Source organism: Lepisosteus platostomus, chromosome 2 (assembly GCF_059453375.1).
Source record: "Lepisosteus platostomus isolate fLepPlt1 chromosome 2, fLepPlt1.hap1, whole genome shotgun sequence".
In the NCBI taxonomy this organism is placed as follows: Eukaryota; Metazoa; Chordata; class Actinopteri; order Semionotiformes; family Lepisosteidae; genus Lepisosteus; species Lepisosteus platostomus.
The window spans coordinates 71,854,844-71,870,796 of record NC_142612.1 but is presented as its reverse complement, the minus strand read 5'-3'; the positions used below and the strand labels follow the sequence as shown (position 1 = coordinate 71,870,796).

At 39.9% G+C, this 15,953-nt stretch overlaps 1 protein-coding gene across 3 annotated transcripts in view; it reads left to right on the top strand.

Moving 5' to 3' along the window:
• Positions 1-15,953, top strand: part of atp13a3 (ATPase 13A3) — a 56,543-nt gene that overhangs the window by 20,375 nt on the left and 20,215 nt on the right. For all 3 annotated transcript variants that reach the window (XR_015929516.1, XM_088616698.1, XM_088616697.1), the window contains exons 2-12: positions 565-639; positions 5,575-5,671; positions 5,952-6,125; positions 7,114-7,293; positions 8,435-8,505; positions 8,903-8,986; positions 11,489-11,558; positions 12,005-12,139; positions 13,236-13,308; positions 14,997-15,128; positions 15,509-15,691. Coding sequence is in view for 2 of the 3 variants with exons in the window: in XM_088616698.1 (XP_088472824.1) it covers positions 5,621-5,671; positions 5,952-6,125; positions 7,114-7,293; positions 8,435-8,505; positions 8,903-8,986; positions 11,489-11,558; positions 12,005-12,139; positions 13,236-13,308; positions 14,997-15,128; positions 15,509-15,691 (1,153 nt within the window). In the remaining variant the exon portion in view is untranslated. The remainder of the gene's footprint in view (positions 1-564; positions 640-5,574; positions 5,672-5,951; positions 6,126-7,113; positions 7,294-8,434; positions 8,506-8,902; positions 8,987-11,488; positions 11,559-12,004; positions 12,140-13,235; positions 13,309-14,996; positions 15,129-15,508; positions 15,692-15,953) is intronic.

The following is a 15,953-nucleotide window of genomic DNA, read 5'->3' as shown; positions in this document are numbered from 1 at the left end:
GAGGTTTTTCATGCTGACACATGATTTTGTGAGGATTTTGTTCTGTTCAAGCGGACATTTTTTGGCTCAGGAATATTCAATTTAATGTACTTGGAAGACCTGTGCACTGTTGCATCGATCAAAACACCCTATTTATATATAGGTATATCTTGAAAATGCTCTTTTCCAGAAGAAAAGCTACAAATGTTTTATTTGGCAAGGGAGGTCAAGACAATGGGTACCCTGGCCTCTGCAAGCAGAGGGTTTGACTGAGTGTCATGGGTTAAGATGACCGCGAAGTCTGCCGCGGCAGTTTCCATAAGTGAAGGCTTGCCCAGTCGAGCTCGATCTGTAGTGTACCTTACGCAGTGAAGCACAAGTCATGTTTGTTGTTTCTTTTTCTTGAAGTTCGTGGGGAGCAGTTTTGTGTCGGTCAGACTTGAAGGTTTTGTCGTTTTGCCTCATTAATTTCTGAGAATGTGGGGAGTTGTGGCAGATGTACAGCCTCTCCTGTCGGATGTAATGTTTGCGAGTGTCAAGTAATCCCAAGTAACTAATTTTAGGTTTGCTTCCTTTCCTCTCCAGGTTGGCCCCAGTGAGACAGCACTATCTCAGCAGCAGGAGGGACTGTCCTCAGGGCTCTGTGCCCTGGGTCTCTAGGTAAGCTGAACTGAACCTTTCTCTTGTATTGGTACTAACCACTGTCCAGGCCATCTGTAATTAGGTGTTTTTCCAGAACATGTTTTTCACTACTTAAATTTTGTGTTTCTTCTGTTTTTTGTAATTCCATAAAAGGAAAAAGCTCTTTAGTCCAAATGTAGCGTATTCTTTAACTCCATTGAAATCTATAAATAAAACCTATTAATTCAACACAATAGGCTTAAGTGTAGAACTTCTAAATAGTAAAAAATACCATGACTTGCACAACGGTCAGCAATTAGTCTGACATAGTATAGTAATATGTTACATATCCATATATAAAGAACAGTTAAAGTGTCCTAAACCACCTTAAAGTTTAAATAAAATACAATATGAAATGTTAATGTGAAGAGAAAACTGGAGCAGAGAAGAAGCTTCATATGAGAAACTGAAAATATTAACTTACGGAACATCAGGAATCTATAAGAAGCTGGTAAAACTGTCGCTGGATTTCATCCTGCAACAGATTGATTATTCTGTTGCAAGGTCCTGTGCACCACACAATACTTTGCTCTCTGAGTCTTTGCTCTCCGTTAAGTCTCATAAATCTTTGTATGTCACAGGGCGAAAGGCAACAGACGTGAAATCATTTTCCTTTGCTTTTTTTATCTTTAGTTTACAGCAGTGGGAATCCCACCCCGGTTATAAAAAAAAAAGGGACACCCTCGCTTTTTGTTTTGTTTTCTTTTGTTTTTTTTTAAATATATATATACTTAAATTCCACCACAAAAATGCCCGATGCTTTGCCTCCTGCTGTAAATAGAAGGAAGGGTTTGGTCCCAGGGAAAATATCCTATAGAGTTTTTGCCATGCTGATAAGATCAGGGCCAGCGGCGTTGCGCATGGAGCTCAGCGGCCACAGCACACCCCCTCTGCTCCGCTCAGACAGACTGGGCCACATTCACCGCAAGGGAAGACTGCTGGGGGCACATCCTCTGCCTGAGCAGCTCAGCTAACACCCCGCAATTGTTGAAAACCAGCACGCCCTGCCAAAAACTGCCTAACAGTGTGCTAATCCTTCTTTTTTTTTTTTGGGGAAGAAAAGGCAGCGCTCGCAGACCTTTAGATTTTAAGAACGTAAGAGATCAGCGAGTTTGGATCTCCCACTGGGAACACATTCAGCAGGGCCAGGAGAAAGCTACTGTAGAACTTTGCTGAAATTCATTTCTCACGCACAGGTCACAGCTCACAGCATTTACACCCTTGTGGCTCAAGCAAGGTAGAGTATAGAAAACCTTTCAATTCATGTGTTTTCTGTTTTGGATGAGGTCATTGTAGGATACAGTCCTCTCAATATAGTATCTTTATATCCAGGGGATTACAGGTTTGTACAAGCCTATCATATATTTGTTTTATAGTATATGTACATTCATTTTCTTTAGTTTTTTATGTAAAAAATGTCAGCTTTTAGAATATGATGATAAAGTGGATTTGATATTTTTCCGCTTTTTGTCAAACTTAATCTTTGCTGATAATTTCTGTTAGAATTGAATTTGCGATAGTTTCAGACTAGATTTTGTCTGATACACTTGATACACTGATACACTTGATGCCTGTTATTTAATTTAGACACTGATTTAGGGGTGCCTGAATTGATATTTAGAACCGTGATTGTTTCATTACTAATTATTTATCGTGAAGCAAATGGGAGACTAGATTTCCCATTTAAACAACTAGAATGGCGAATGGTGACAGACTTTCTGAAAAAAAGTGTGAGTTAATTGGGTGTTTTTTATTTACAGTTTATCAGATTTTTTACTGGTAGAAAATTAGATTTGCGTTTTAAAGTAATCTTAGATTTACATTGCTAATTAGATAATGCAAATACTGTAAATATGAAAATTATTAGTAGCACTGAATGTCCTTAAGTTATTAATTAATATGTTGTTGAATTCTCACTGGCTGTCAATGATGCTCAGCTTACTGAAAGTTGAACTTCACTAATAACTTCCCTAGCTCATCGTTTGCACTCTGAATGCTAAAATCATAGGTTTTCTAAGTCTTTGCAGATTTGGTTATAAGTAACAATGCTCAAGTGGTAGACACTAAGTTCTCAAATAGGTCTGAACTTCTTATGCATATATATGCAGTGATTGATGCAGTGTTAGGCATTTCACACAAAAAATGTTTGTTTGCTGGGTGTTATAAGAGATATAAATGCAAATACAAATTTTCTGCTGAAGGATCCAGTACCAGTTTCTTTCAGATTGATCCTCACCTGCTAAACAGGCTCATTATGATAATGTTAGTTCCTAGACAAGGTGTGCACATTGGCATTAAACCTTAATTGACTGCAAAGCTAGGAAAAACCTATTGAGGATGATTCTGACAGTTTCCACCTCCTGTGCATCCTTGCTGTTGATATTAACAAGCTACAAAAATCTGCATTGACTGAATTATTGTGCTTGCTGTATCCCACTGCACATATTACAGGTTTCTGAGGAGCACATTTCCGAAAACTATGGCTTATATGGTATAATTTGTTTGTTAGTGTTGTTTATTTTTATGGTCTGTGATTGAAATTAATGGTTAATATAGATGATATATATATGACACTTACTTGGATATTTTAACTTTGTTGACTAACTACAGTGTTATACGTTATATAAACTTAGGATGGATATATAGTTTTTTTATCGTTTATAGTTAAAAACATAATCAAGTAACACTTTCCCAGAAATTGTGTCTCTGAATAGATGTTGAAGTAGGATGTTGAAAATTAGATGGATTGGTCTCTGCATCATGCATATGGAAGGTTAAAGCAGTACCTTCCTCCATAATTGAACTTCATCCTTAGGGCGAACACTACTCATTGAAACATCACTGCATTGTGAAAGTCCTTTTTTTATTTTACCCACTGTGGTGAATGGAAGGAAGTCTAAACTTGCCTGTCATCAATGCTGCCAGAGTCCACATCCTAAAACAAGTGCGGACAAGTTTATGTTCTCTCTTGCCATGACTGAGTGTTCCTTATAATTAAATTCGCTTAATCAGTTAATTAAATAAAGGTGGGGAGAGCATTCCCCTTGGTTACTGTAATTCTCCCTTTATTATTTTGGTATTTCACACATTATATAAATAGATATATGGCAGCAATGGCTTGCAGAGGAAGTCTTTAAGCTCTGCACACACAGTATTTGTTCTTGCTGTGCTCTGGTGCGGCTGTACTACGCGAGGCCTGCCAGCGAGCGATTATTTGATTTGTCAGGGCTAGCTCTTATTTCTTAAGCCCAGCTGGCATCCGGTGTCCAACAGAGTCATTCCGAGGTCACCTGTTCAGGCCCGGACCACCGGACCTGTTTGAGACTGATATTTCTGTGCACGTGTATGGCCATTGTTAGCAGTTTTTAATTAAATATGTGATGCCGGAGAAACTCTGTGGTAACCTGTGTCCTTAAATGTAACTCCAGAACGCAGTTACTAAATAATCAGCTAGTGCACTGGAACTAACTACATTTTTTTGTCTAGGAAGGACATGTTGTGTTGCAGTTTGACGTGATTGTAAAGTCAGTGAACATATTCGAAGGTCAGGATTGTAGTGTTTAAGGCAGCAACAAGCATCTGCCTTCATCATGTCTGGGGAATCAATTTTTTGCTTTATTAGGTTTGGAGGAGAAAAGAAAATGCCCTTTCTCATTTAATTTCATTTAATTTCCTGTGATGTGTATTGATAGAACTCTTTTTATCCTAAATTTATATGTACACGTAAATAAAACACTTTCATTGAAACCCCCACTGTAGCCCACAATGTTTTATACAACAGTTTTTTGTAGCTCTTTGTAGTACTTGAGACTTCCTGAAGTGTATTGTGGTGTTGTCATTTGCTCTCAAACCAAGTCTTTTCTGCCAAGACTTCCCTGCTGTTCAGATATCATGATTTGTTTTCCTTTGATTATTAAAGAAGGAGGTCTGTGAGGGCAGTACACATACTGTTGCACACACATGCTGCTGCACCTTGTCCTTTAGTCTGTGATGGTCATTGCCTCAGGTTTAAATAGTGAATCTGGTCTTGCAGTTGATGTGTAATAGTTCATGAGTGATAGCTGTCGCCTTCTCAAGAGGATGCTCCGTTGTATGATAATAATTCAGCTGTACACAGTCTTGTAAAGATTAACCTAAATGTCGTTTGATGAATAAAGACGCATTCGAAAGAACAGCAGTAGCTGTGTCCTGTACATGGCTGGTAAGACTTGGTATATTTTCTGTCCTTATACTCTTGTACAGTTGTTTCTATGGAAGCTTATTAGCACCACGGAGAAAAAGAAATCTCATTTATATGAGATAGTATCGCATTGATAAGAGAAAATTATTCCATGTAAACGCAACAGTTAATTTGTAAACAGTGTTGCCTACTATATTAATATATCGCATTATAAATGCAATAATATTTTCCTGTGCAAAGTAGCATTGACTTTAACAACAATAGAATATCGTCACACGATATTTTGGGGAAAGAAAACAATCTAAAGAAGCACGTGTTCTGTCTTTTGTATAAATGAAGCACAGCACCATGTCAGTAAGCATTCCCAGGTTAAACACATATTGGTTTTGCTGTTTCTGTGACAAGTAGAAATGACACGACTTTCCAAACATATGTACTTTCCAAACGTACTGTACATAAGTTTTTGCCTGCTCTTTAAAGATTGAACGGAATACAGTAAAGATGACTGATTACTGGGGTCGCCGTCTCACCTGTTACCTTTCAGTGTTCGGTATCTTCCAGAAGTACACTTGGACTTGATTTATACCTGGTCGACATTCTTTCCTGGTATCTTTAATCAGAAATTTAAAGTTGAATACTTGAAACAAGCAGGGTGTGTGTAAAGAGCACATTTTTTTACTTTGTGGCCTTATGTGCAAGTTGAATTTGAAGTTTGCAATGTTGTCTTCTTGTAGTGGAGCCGTGGTGCATAGGTGGGTAACGTCAGGACTGAGCTGGACAATGGAGAAGGAAGACATGAAGATTGTGAACAAGGGCCAGGAGGATGAGATGGTGAGCTGAATATATATGAAGTCCCATGTACACGTTGGGGGGGGTTAGGGGAGTGTGTTCAGAACTTTCTGATTGCTCCCTTGCAGTTCAAAAATCAGTGACACAAAAAGCCAATCAATAGCCTGTAACACAACCCCGCTGAGAAGAATCATAAAAATGTTTTGCTGAGATGTGTAGCTCGTAGGGTCGGACATGGATACTTAATTGTGTAGTGGGGTTGGTAAGAGTTGAGCCTCGGTGTTCCCAGGGTGTGTTATGCACGATGCGTCTCGTCCTACAGGAGATTTCTGGGTACACGCTGTGCCGCTGGAAGCTGGCCCTTGTCGGTGTGGGGGTGGTCTGCACAGGGGGATTCCTGCTGCTTCTCCTCTACTGGATGCCGGAGTGGTTTGTGAAGAGCACCTGCACTAGGACTACCATCAGAGAGGCTAAGATGGTGCTGCTGAGATCCACCGTACGTACAGAAAACTGCAGGCACACTTTTCTCACAGTCCCCACGAGCAAAGGCTAAAGAGCTCCCCAGCCGTGGGGTGACGGCTGGGGTCTCCTGGCTCTGCTCCAGTGGCTGTACTCCACAACAGAGAGGGTGGAGCAGTGAGAAATTGCTCATCCGTTGAGTTAAAGGAGAAATTTAGGTAGGCAAGATTTTAATAGCCTGGAGTGGAAATTTTCTGGGATACTGGGGTTAGCTTCAGTGCCAACGGATCTTTAACAACTGAGCAGTCAGGACTCCAGAATAGCATCTCAGCCATGGATTGGCTTTGTAGAGCACCTGTCACCATAGTATGTCGTTATAATGGGGATGAAAAAATCCTGGTCCCAAGGGAATAGTAGTAGTAGTCTAGAGGTCTACCAAAAATACTTTCAATAGAAACCTGGCTCTCCTTGAACTGACTTGTTCCAACTGCTCTTAGCTTCTGAGACATGTCAAGACCAGGTTAAAGGTGAAAACAGGTGCTCCTTACTTCTCAAACCGATATAAGGACACGTTCCTCAACATGTTCTTAAATGTACTTATTGGCTTTAATTAGTCGAGGTCTTCATCCAAGGTGAATGAAAAGACGTAGCTTGTAAATTATGAATAGAGCAAAGTTCATAGTGTAAAGTGGTAAAACCAAGGAGACAGTTAATAATTACAGTATATCACACAATACAATAACCCAAACACACTGCGGTATTAAAATACAAGGCTGCAAGATTCCAATCTGTAGCAGAATGCAAGCTACAGAAATGAAAATACGCATCATGCAGTCTATGAGTATACTCTCAACGGAGGGGTGTTATTAAGGAGGGAGTCAGAAATGGATCAGCCCTGATGGTCAGAGAGATGAGAGAAGAACTGAGTAAATGACCACCAGGTGGAGGAGGGTGGTTAAGGTTGAGAGAACAAAACCCATCCAGGCTTAGAGGAATGTTAAGACCGGAGTGGTTCTGATTTTCAGGATGAGTTCAGGACGTGGTTTCGAGCGAAGGTGCGAGTCATGCTGGCTCCCGGGAAGTCTCCCTTTGACAGCCTGGATTCCCAAGACAACACAACTCTGGCCAACGGTCACACCCCCCACGCCACAGACAGTCCCTCGAGGGGTTTTGTGAAGAAGTACGCCGAGTACCAGCCTGTGCAGGTAGGAGGTTATATCTGCAGCTCAAGACCGATTTAACAGGCTATGAGTATTGCTTGTGGAACAACATATCCAGCCACGCTGTTGAAGCTGGGTCCCATTGCTCCTTAAACGAAACGCATTGATGAGATCCCTGGGTCAATTAGCGAATGGGTTCCTCTTGTCTGTAACCTTTCTTCTGTTCTTGTTTTAAGTCATAGAAATTAGTGTGTAAAGACTGAAAGGAAAAGGACAGATATAATAAATAACAAATCAGACATCCTTTTCATTCATATTAGCTTCGCCTAAGCTGAGTGTACACTGCAAAAACCGATTTACGATGGCAGGAAAAGAAAATGATTCAAGACGTAGTAAATAGAATAGAAAATAGATGTACTACACGCCAGCTTAGTAAATTTGAGTTTTTCAGTTTATGCTGTTTTTCGGGATGGCAAAGAGCACTAAAAGTACATATGGAACTTTGAATTCAAATGTAGTGTTGTAAAATGCCTGTGATTAAATTGTGCAGCATAAGCAACGAGTTTCATATTTTCATTCAACAGTTAACTTTTCAGGATTGTCTTGTAAAATCACATTGAAAATAGTACAGATGCCTTTTCACAACACGGAAGCACCTATTCCCACAACGGAAATAATCTGTTCTCCAATACCACCACACACTCAAACGGGATCACACAGGAACAGTCTGTCAGCATATTTTAAAAGCAAGCAGTGAATTCAACACTGCAGGCACTGATAGAGGTTCACAGTTGATTTCTTAAGGAGACCCGTTCATTGCAGCATATTTCCTTGACAACAGCCATTCTGTGCCTGATTAGCTTACCGTATTTAAGATGTGAGAATTTCTCTCTTCTTGAGCAGGCTGTTGTATACTGTGGGAGATGAGACCTGTTAATTGTTTTTTCCTGACTTGCTGTAGCACCACACTGCACTAGTTTGGGCACGCAAGTTTTAGCTAGATGTGTGTCATATTTTGTGTGCCGAAGTTTTCATTTTAAAATTGCGTACGATAGTACCTCTGAATGTTTGGTTTAAAGCTCGGCCTTTCCACTTTATATGAAGGAGTTGTTTGTAAACAGCAACATCCTGATGTATAAACTTGAGAGGTAATTGTTTAACTCGCTGTTTTGAATTTCCCTTTCAGGTTCGCTATTTCACACTCCACAGCACAACATATTATTGGAATGATATGGTCCAGAATTTCGAAGTACTCAAGTAAGATCTTCCTCATTATTTTCTCTAGAAATCATTTTCTAGTAATTTTTCCAGAATTGTTCTTGTTGTTCACATAATATCATTTTTGGAATTGTCAAGGATAAAGTGATGTGAAAAATTTAATTTTTCCTTTAATGAAAATACCCAATATCCTCTAACGCATTCTCTCTGTGAAACCATTATCTCATTTTTATTATCTCTGTGTTTCCTAAGTCTTATTAGATTTTTAGTATTTTAGTTTTGTTTAATTGGACTGGCTAGTAAAAAAAGTGCAATCGCAAGGAGGGTGTTGTAGAAATTTAGTTGGATAGATTTAAAGCCCTGCAGCTCTCTATCTGTACTGTTGGACTGCCTTCTGTCCTCTCTCTACCACTCACACTATGCTGTTCTCTTCCAGGGGTCTGGAGGACCTGGAAGTCACCTGCTCCTCCATCCATGATGACCACAGCATGGGGCTGACCAAAGACCAGCAGGAGTACAGGTAAGCTGTGTCCATTGAGATCACCACGTTTATTGCTCACTAGCAGATATAGAGTAAGGGATTTAATAATGTGATTTTGCCTTTTTAAATTTACTTTTCAAATGGGTTAAACTTAATTATAGGCAATTATATTTTGGTATAATGCATTATTACCAGGGCTCTGTATTTTGGACTACATTGTTTTATGTTGCAATAATAATTCTCCATTTAAACCAATCAAAATAATGCATCTAATTGCACTGCTGGATTAGTGCAACTAATTTTCTGGAAAGCATTTTTTTGTGTTCTGGTAGATTTGCTCAGTGATAAAAATGTGGTGCCTTTTATATTGATGTGGAAGCCGTTTATATTGAAGTTTATATTGAACAGGAGAACTGACCTGATTAAACACAAGACCTGCTACAAATGAAGAACTCAGGAAACACCATCTAGAACGTGCAATATCAGTTAATGTTGTGCTCAGGACATTAGACACAAGTCCAACAAGTGGGAGTTATACTGCATTTTAAAGTGTGTGAGGGAGGCAATCAAAAGGACATTGGTATTAAGCTGCTTAAACTTACGCTATCATGTAAGCCACCTATGACACTTAGGGTACTTGGCATTCTGCTGCTGAGTACCATTCCACATGAGTACATCAGTAAATGTCCTGGCCTTCTGGAAAGTAAAATGGACATTCAGTTCACTTCAGATACTTTACTTGTCTAAATGGGGCCAATTTAACATTTCACCGAATACTGAGGTGTTAAAATAGTTAAAGGTGCGATATTTAGAATGTTTGATGTTGGTTGGAACCATAACTAGGGTCTGGTGGAAGTCATGGTCAAAGCCACCACACCAACCACCCAGGCAAACGTGTAATTGTTCTGCAACCTACTTAACAGTCGTGCAAGAAGTGAGCTGCACAGATGCCACAAAACACTATGATAAAACTGTGAAGTTTTGTAAAAAAGATGACTCGTTCCAACAGCCTCGGATCAAACCGAAACGCAGACATTTCCAGCAGCTTCCATCTTTTTGAAGCCAATTTAGTCAACCTGGAACAAGTGTGTAGTTTGGATCGGGTGGCTCTACCGTCAGGTTCCGACTGAAAATCGGTAACGGAAAACTCCCTCCGACATGCATGGGCCGACAGCAGTGGAGTGAGTTTGAGCAAGCTTTGTATTCTAGCAGAAGGATAATGTCTCAGGCGGAACTGGAAAGGTTAAAAGCAATGTGTTAGCATTGGCCAAAGCCAGTTTTAAATATAGTATATACAGTAAGGCCTCTGTGTACAAATTTCACATTCACAATTGGCTTATTTGCGATTCGTTCTGGTCAAATTAGCTGCGCAACGGACTACAATTGTTTGATGAATCTAGCTAGTGAGTTGGCTTCGTTTCTGTCCCCTGCCCAAGTGCCCACTACCCAACATCTGCATCTCAGTGTGCTCTTGTCTTTATATTGTAACGAACACTCCAGGTTCTGTGTCGGCAGTGAGGAGGATGAAAGGCTGCGGATGACTTGACCGGTTCACTGACCTTTCTGGTTACAGTGCAGCTTGATAATCACATAGGCAGAGAGAGAAAGTGCAGGCTGAACACAGAGGAGGGACTGTTGTTTATGTTGTGATTACTGTTGTTTTGTTTACTTGATCATTGTTATTTAAATTAACTTAAAGCAAATGCATTAGTGCATTCATTATCATAAAAGGGAGGGTTACTTATGTCCAAACATACGATATACTATGATACATTATGCGGTGGTATACGGCTATACGGAAATTTGGGATATTCGTGATGGTTCTCTGCAACCAATCCTTAGAATGTTAAGACCCTGCTCTACTGTAAAATGCTGGAAAGGTGGAAAGGAGAATTTTCTTAACAGGAAACAGCTGAAAGCGTTAAAAGAAAAGGCAGTATAGGTATCACCCAGTGGTATGTAGTATCATCCAGGTGGATGCTGCACATGGGTGGTGGAGGGGAGTCCCCATTACCTGTAAAGTGCTTTGAGTGGAGTGTCCAGAAAAGTGCTATATAAATGTAAGCAACTATTAATTATTACAGTCGGACAAAGTTGAATTATTAAATAATTACATCTCTCAGACAGTGTGCCGTTATGTTCAATTTGTAGTAATAGCATGACTATTTGAGACGAGTAAAGTAGTTTTAATGGACTGATTGTTAGTAATTCCTCAGTCAGTGGCTGTTTCAGCATCTTTGGGGTGGAGAACTAAAATACAGGTCGCGACACCAAGTTGTGCAGAACGAAAGACTAATCATCTCAATGCTGATATAATGTTATTAAAGCTAGTTTTCATAAATAAATTATTTTGACGTTTCTGTTGAAAACAAACTTATTTTATTCCCACGTAAAGACTAATTGAGCTTTCAAGACTAGTACACGTTGAGTCTTTTATGTTAATTTACATTAGAAAACATGTAAGCCATTTTGATATCTCCATACTGATGAGATAAAACTAAAGGAAGTACTCTATCTGTTTTTTTTATCAATTTATTTCAGGAGATTGTTTTTTGGAGTGAATGAAATTGCAGTGAAAGTGCCTTCAGTTTTCAAGCTGCTAATTAAAGAGGTAGGCCACTTCATTTTTCCGTAGCAGTGTAAAAATGATTCTGGCGAAGTGTAGGAAGTTGATATTGTCAGATTTCAACTTAAAGCAGTAGCTGTTATAGCCAAACAATTGGTCATAAAACAAACCAGGATGTGCTCATCAAAGTCTGAAAGCCATTAATTTGGTATTAAAATGGTTCATATGTTGTATTAATGGTTTGGATGTAATCGACAGCATGGTGATGGAAACATACAGCAGTTTCAAAAGTGAACATGTTTACTTTAGGAAAAATAGCATGTTTAATAGCTTCGGCATTCTTGTCACATAAAACTAAATGTCAGAGCATTCAAAACATAAAAACAGAGGCACAGCAATCTTTAAAGGATTGATAGACCTAAGGATTAGCATTTCATGAATGTGGACCATCACATCCTCACATGCTTTTATTGTCTGTTTCCCCTGTCTAGGTCCTGAACCCTTTCTACATCTTCCAACTTTTCAGTGTTATTCTTTGGAGTGCCGATGAATATTACTATTACGCTGGAGCCATTGTCTTCATGTCAGTCATTTCAATAGCTACCTCTTTGTACACCATCAAAAAGGTAAGGGCTAGTCTGGTACACTGATCTTCGGTAAGCCAGTCTAGACCTGCTGTTAGCCATGCGGGCCTTTTAATCCTGTCCATTCACAGGAGCTTAATGGCAGATTGATGCATGGTCTGCTGATTTGGAGGCCTGATTCACCAGAGACATGAAAGGTTTTGAAATCGCATGCCATAGGTGGATCTGGACTTTATGGGCAGTGTGTGCACTTGAATGGCTTTCTACCTTCGGAGTCTGTAGTTCTGTTTTTTTACAGTCCTTTGAAGAAAAAGGTAGTGTGAGTTATTCAGTTCATTTAAAAAATAATCAAAGGATTTACCGATTAACCCATTAAAATTACTCTTAAAATGTCTTAATATTAATGGACACCACAAATCAGTATGTGTGATACATTGCTATCAAACATACTGTGAGCCCTTTTTAGAACCTCTCAGCAGTCAAGAAGGTAGTGAGACGAATAACTGTTTAAGGTAAAACAAAAGAGTTGAGTCACAGAATTTGGAGATGCTATAATGTGATCACTCAATCAGGTTACGTTACTCTGACACTAAATACACAGAGTTCAGCAATCTTATAACAGACCTTGAAAATTTGAATTTTTCAGGCAGGCAATTGCCAGTTTGTTTTTCCACAAATACTGTGTTGCATGTGTATACAGGTCTTAACTTCAGATGTATTGGTGCGTTGGTAGTTCTGTTAATATTACAATAACTAGTGATTGGTGGTGAATTGTCAGAAGTCTTGAAAACCGCACACACTGAAGGCAGATCTTCAAGTTCATTGTGCAATTCTATATATAAGAGCTGTGGTACGGAACTTAAAGATTAACATAAATTGTGATTTTTAGACTTGTATGATATATAATTTAATTTATAAAAGAGCACGTCACAAAAGCACTGCACATTTCTGAACATCTTTACCATCTTTAGGCCTGTGTTACAAAACACCAAATTATCTTGTTTCGTGTGTTTCAGTGCTACCCCAATCAATGCGACTCCTGATCATTATTTGTCCAGTTTGAATAATACGGTGAAGCTTCTTGAATTGTAAGAGATTTTTTTTTCTCCCTTCAACTTTTGAACTCTTGTATTTTCAGCAATATGTTATGCTGCACGACATGGTGGCAACTCACAGTATTGTGCGCGTTTCTGTCTGCAGGGCCAATAATGGTAAGTTAAATCTGCAAATAAACGAAAGGAACTGTAGATGTGATTTGTGGTATACTGTACTTTGCTGTTACAACTGGCAAAGTTGTATATTGTTTTGAGCAATTGCAAAAATAATTCATGGGGTATTCTGATTTCCGTAGCAATTTTATTTTCAACAGTCTCAGCATTGAGATGAAGTACTGTATTGCAGTATTTGATCAATTAGTTGCCAAGGCATGTAGAAGCATCCATGCATTATAAGACAGCAGTGAGCCGGACTTGGGGGGAAAAAAAGCTGACGGTAGAGTAATACAATCTGGGCTATCTGGGCCGTGTTTTATCTGCAGTTAAATGCAGAATTTGCTTTTGATATAGACTTTCAGCCTTAGCTGTTGTCTGCTTTTTAGATCTCTTAAGCAAAGGTTCTGAAGTACTGTAGATGGTACTGCTACCAGTGCTGCACAGCAAGATGCATTACAAGGCAGCCAGCAGAACAGACGCGCTCTTCCTCTGCCGTTGTCTTCAGGGCTGAGTTGAACACTGACTTTCTGCCAGGGACACCTGGCCGAGATTCTGATCTGCCTGTACCTGCCCTGCAGGTTTTCACACTATGTTGTACTGCACTAGAAAGTTGTGGCTATCAATACTAGACAGAAGCTTGTATGAGGCGAAATGGCTTTTTTAGCCTGCTGTGACCCTATAAAAACAGATGTGTCGGTTTCACGTCAAACTACATGTGATAAATAAACGAAAGACAATTGCACTAACTGCAGTCTACTCTGCTGTTCAGTGTGTTCGATGCGATTTTTTTAGATCTATGTTGCCTTGCACCCTGTCTTCCGGGATTTGGCTCTGGTTTATTGAAAAAGAATGAGTGCAGGAGAGCAAATATTTCCAATCAGTACAGTAACTGATTGGGTGGAGCGGTGGCTCTGTGGCTAAGGATCTGCGCCTGTGGCTGGAAGGTTGCCGGTTCAAATCCGTTGGGCTCCTGAGCAAGGCCCCTAACCCCAAGTGCTCCAGGGGCGCCGTACAATGGCAGACCCTGCGCTCTGAACCCAGGCTTTCTCCCTATCTGTGTGTCTTATGGAGAGCAAGCTGGGGTATGCGAAACAATAATTCCTAATGCAAGAAATTGTAAAGGGTTAATAAAATGATGTGGTTATTGTTATTATTATTAACAAAAAAATGCAGCCCATCAAACCTATTTGGAACTAGTCCTGTCTGTAGGGGGAACAACTCCACCGCCCTCCCTGCCTTCTGACAAAGGACAGTGCAGAGTATCAAACTGGAGCCAGTCAAGCCTAGGCTGCATAGGAAAACCCATACGAGTCTAGTATAGACTACATATAGACAGCTATCACCAACTAGGAGACAAACCCAACGCCCTGGAGCTGTGACACCAACACTGTTACTCCTCTTAGTGAATTTATATTTATACACGTCCAAGCCAAATGTAATTTGTTTTGCTGTTTTAAAAAAAGATTTAAAATATTGAATATTTACTGTTAAATAATATTTCTTTTAACAGTTTGAATATGAGAGGAAATAAATACGAGTGTTTTGGTGTGTTAAAAATTAGTATGTATTTTAACAAGCTGAGTAGCTCTGAATTCACCATTGTTAAGCATGCCTGTCTGTTGTCAGTTGTGTGTGCTCAGATCTGTACCAGGTCAGTCATTTCTCTTGTGCTGGCTCATGTTGTACAGAGATAGAGGAGGCCCTGTCCACAGACCTGGTTCCTGGCGACATCATGGTGATTCCCTCCAACGGCTCCATCATGCCCTGCGATGCGGTTTTGGTCAGTGGAACGTGTATTGTCAATGAAAGCATGCTCACAGGTACCCCTCGCTGGCTTACATGTTTTTTCTGACTTCTGCCAGGTGACTGTTAATATAAGCTGGACATTCAAAATAGGAATTTTTTGTTAACCTGGAAATCGGATTGCCTCTGTACTGTTGATTTCCATTTCGTTCATGGTATTATTTCATATTGGGAAAAAAAAAGGAGAAGAAGAACATGTACCCAAAAGTTAATGAGATGCTGTATTGTTAAATCTGACACATTTATGATATAGGCAATTCCATAGTTTAGTGAATAATGAAGTTCTGAAAGGGGCAGGAGGTTAATGCAGGTCACAGTGTTTGGACAGTTGCCCTTGTAGATATCCTCAGACCACTCTCTCTGCTCAGAGCCCGGCGCTTGTCTCCATCCTCCGCAGGGGAAAGTGTGCCGGTCACAAAGACCAACCTTCCCAACCCAGGCAAGGGGGTGAAAGGAGCAGAGGATGACAGCATCTACAGCACAGAGGAGCACAAGAGACACACGCTATTCTGCGGGACAAACGTCATCCAGACCCGCTTTTATTCAGGGGAGCTCGTCAAGGCTGTAGTGGTTAGGACTGGTAAGGGCTATGTGTCGCGCCAGCTCTTGCAGCGTTTTGTTCCAGCAGTATTACTTTGCTGCACGTTTTTTTTCAAATTCAGCGCTGCATTGTGACGTTGCCTTCTGTTAAACTGTGTCTTATGTTACAGGTTTATGCTGTGGAGTAAAGGAGTTTTACTGTAAATAAGTATGCTGTTTTAGAGCATTAGAAGTGAAACAGTGGACAGGTGCTGTGGATTTTTATGTTAAGTGCAGTTTGCGATGCAGAGAGTTGCCATCTC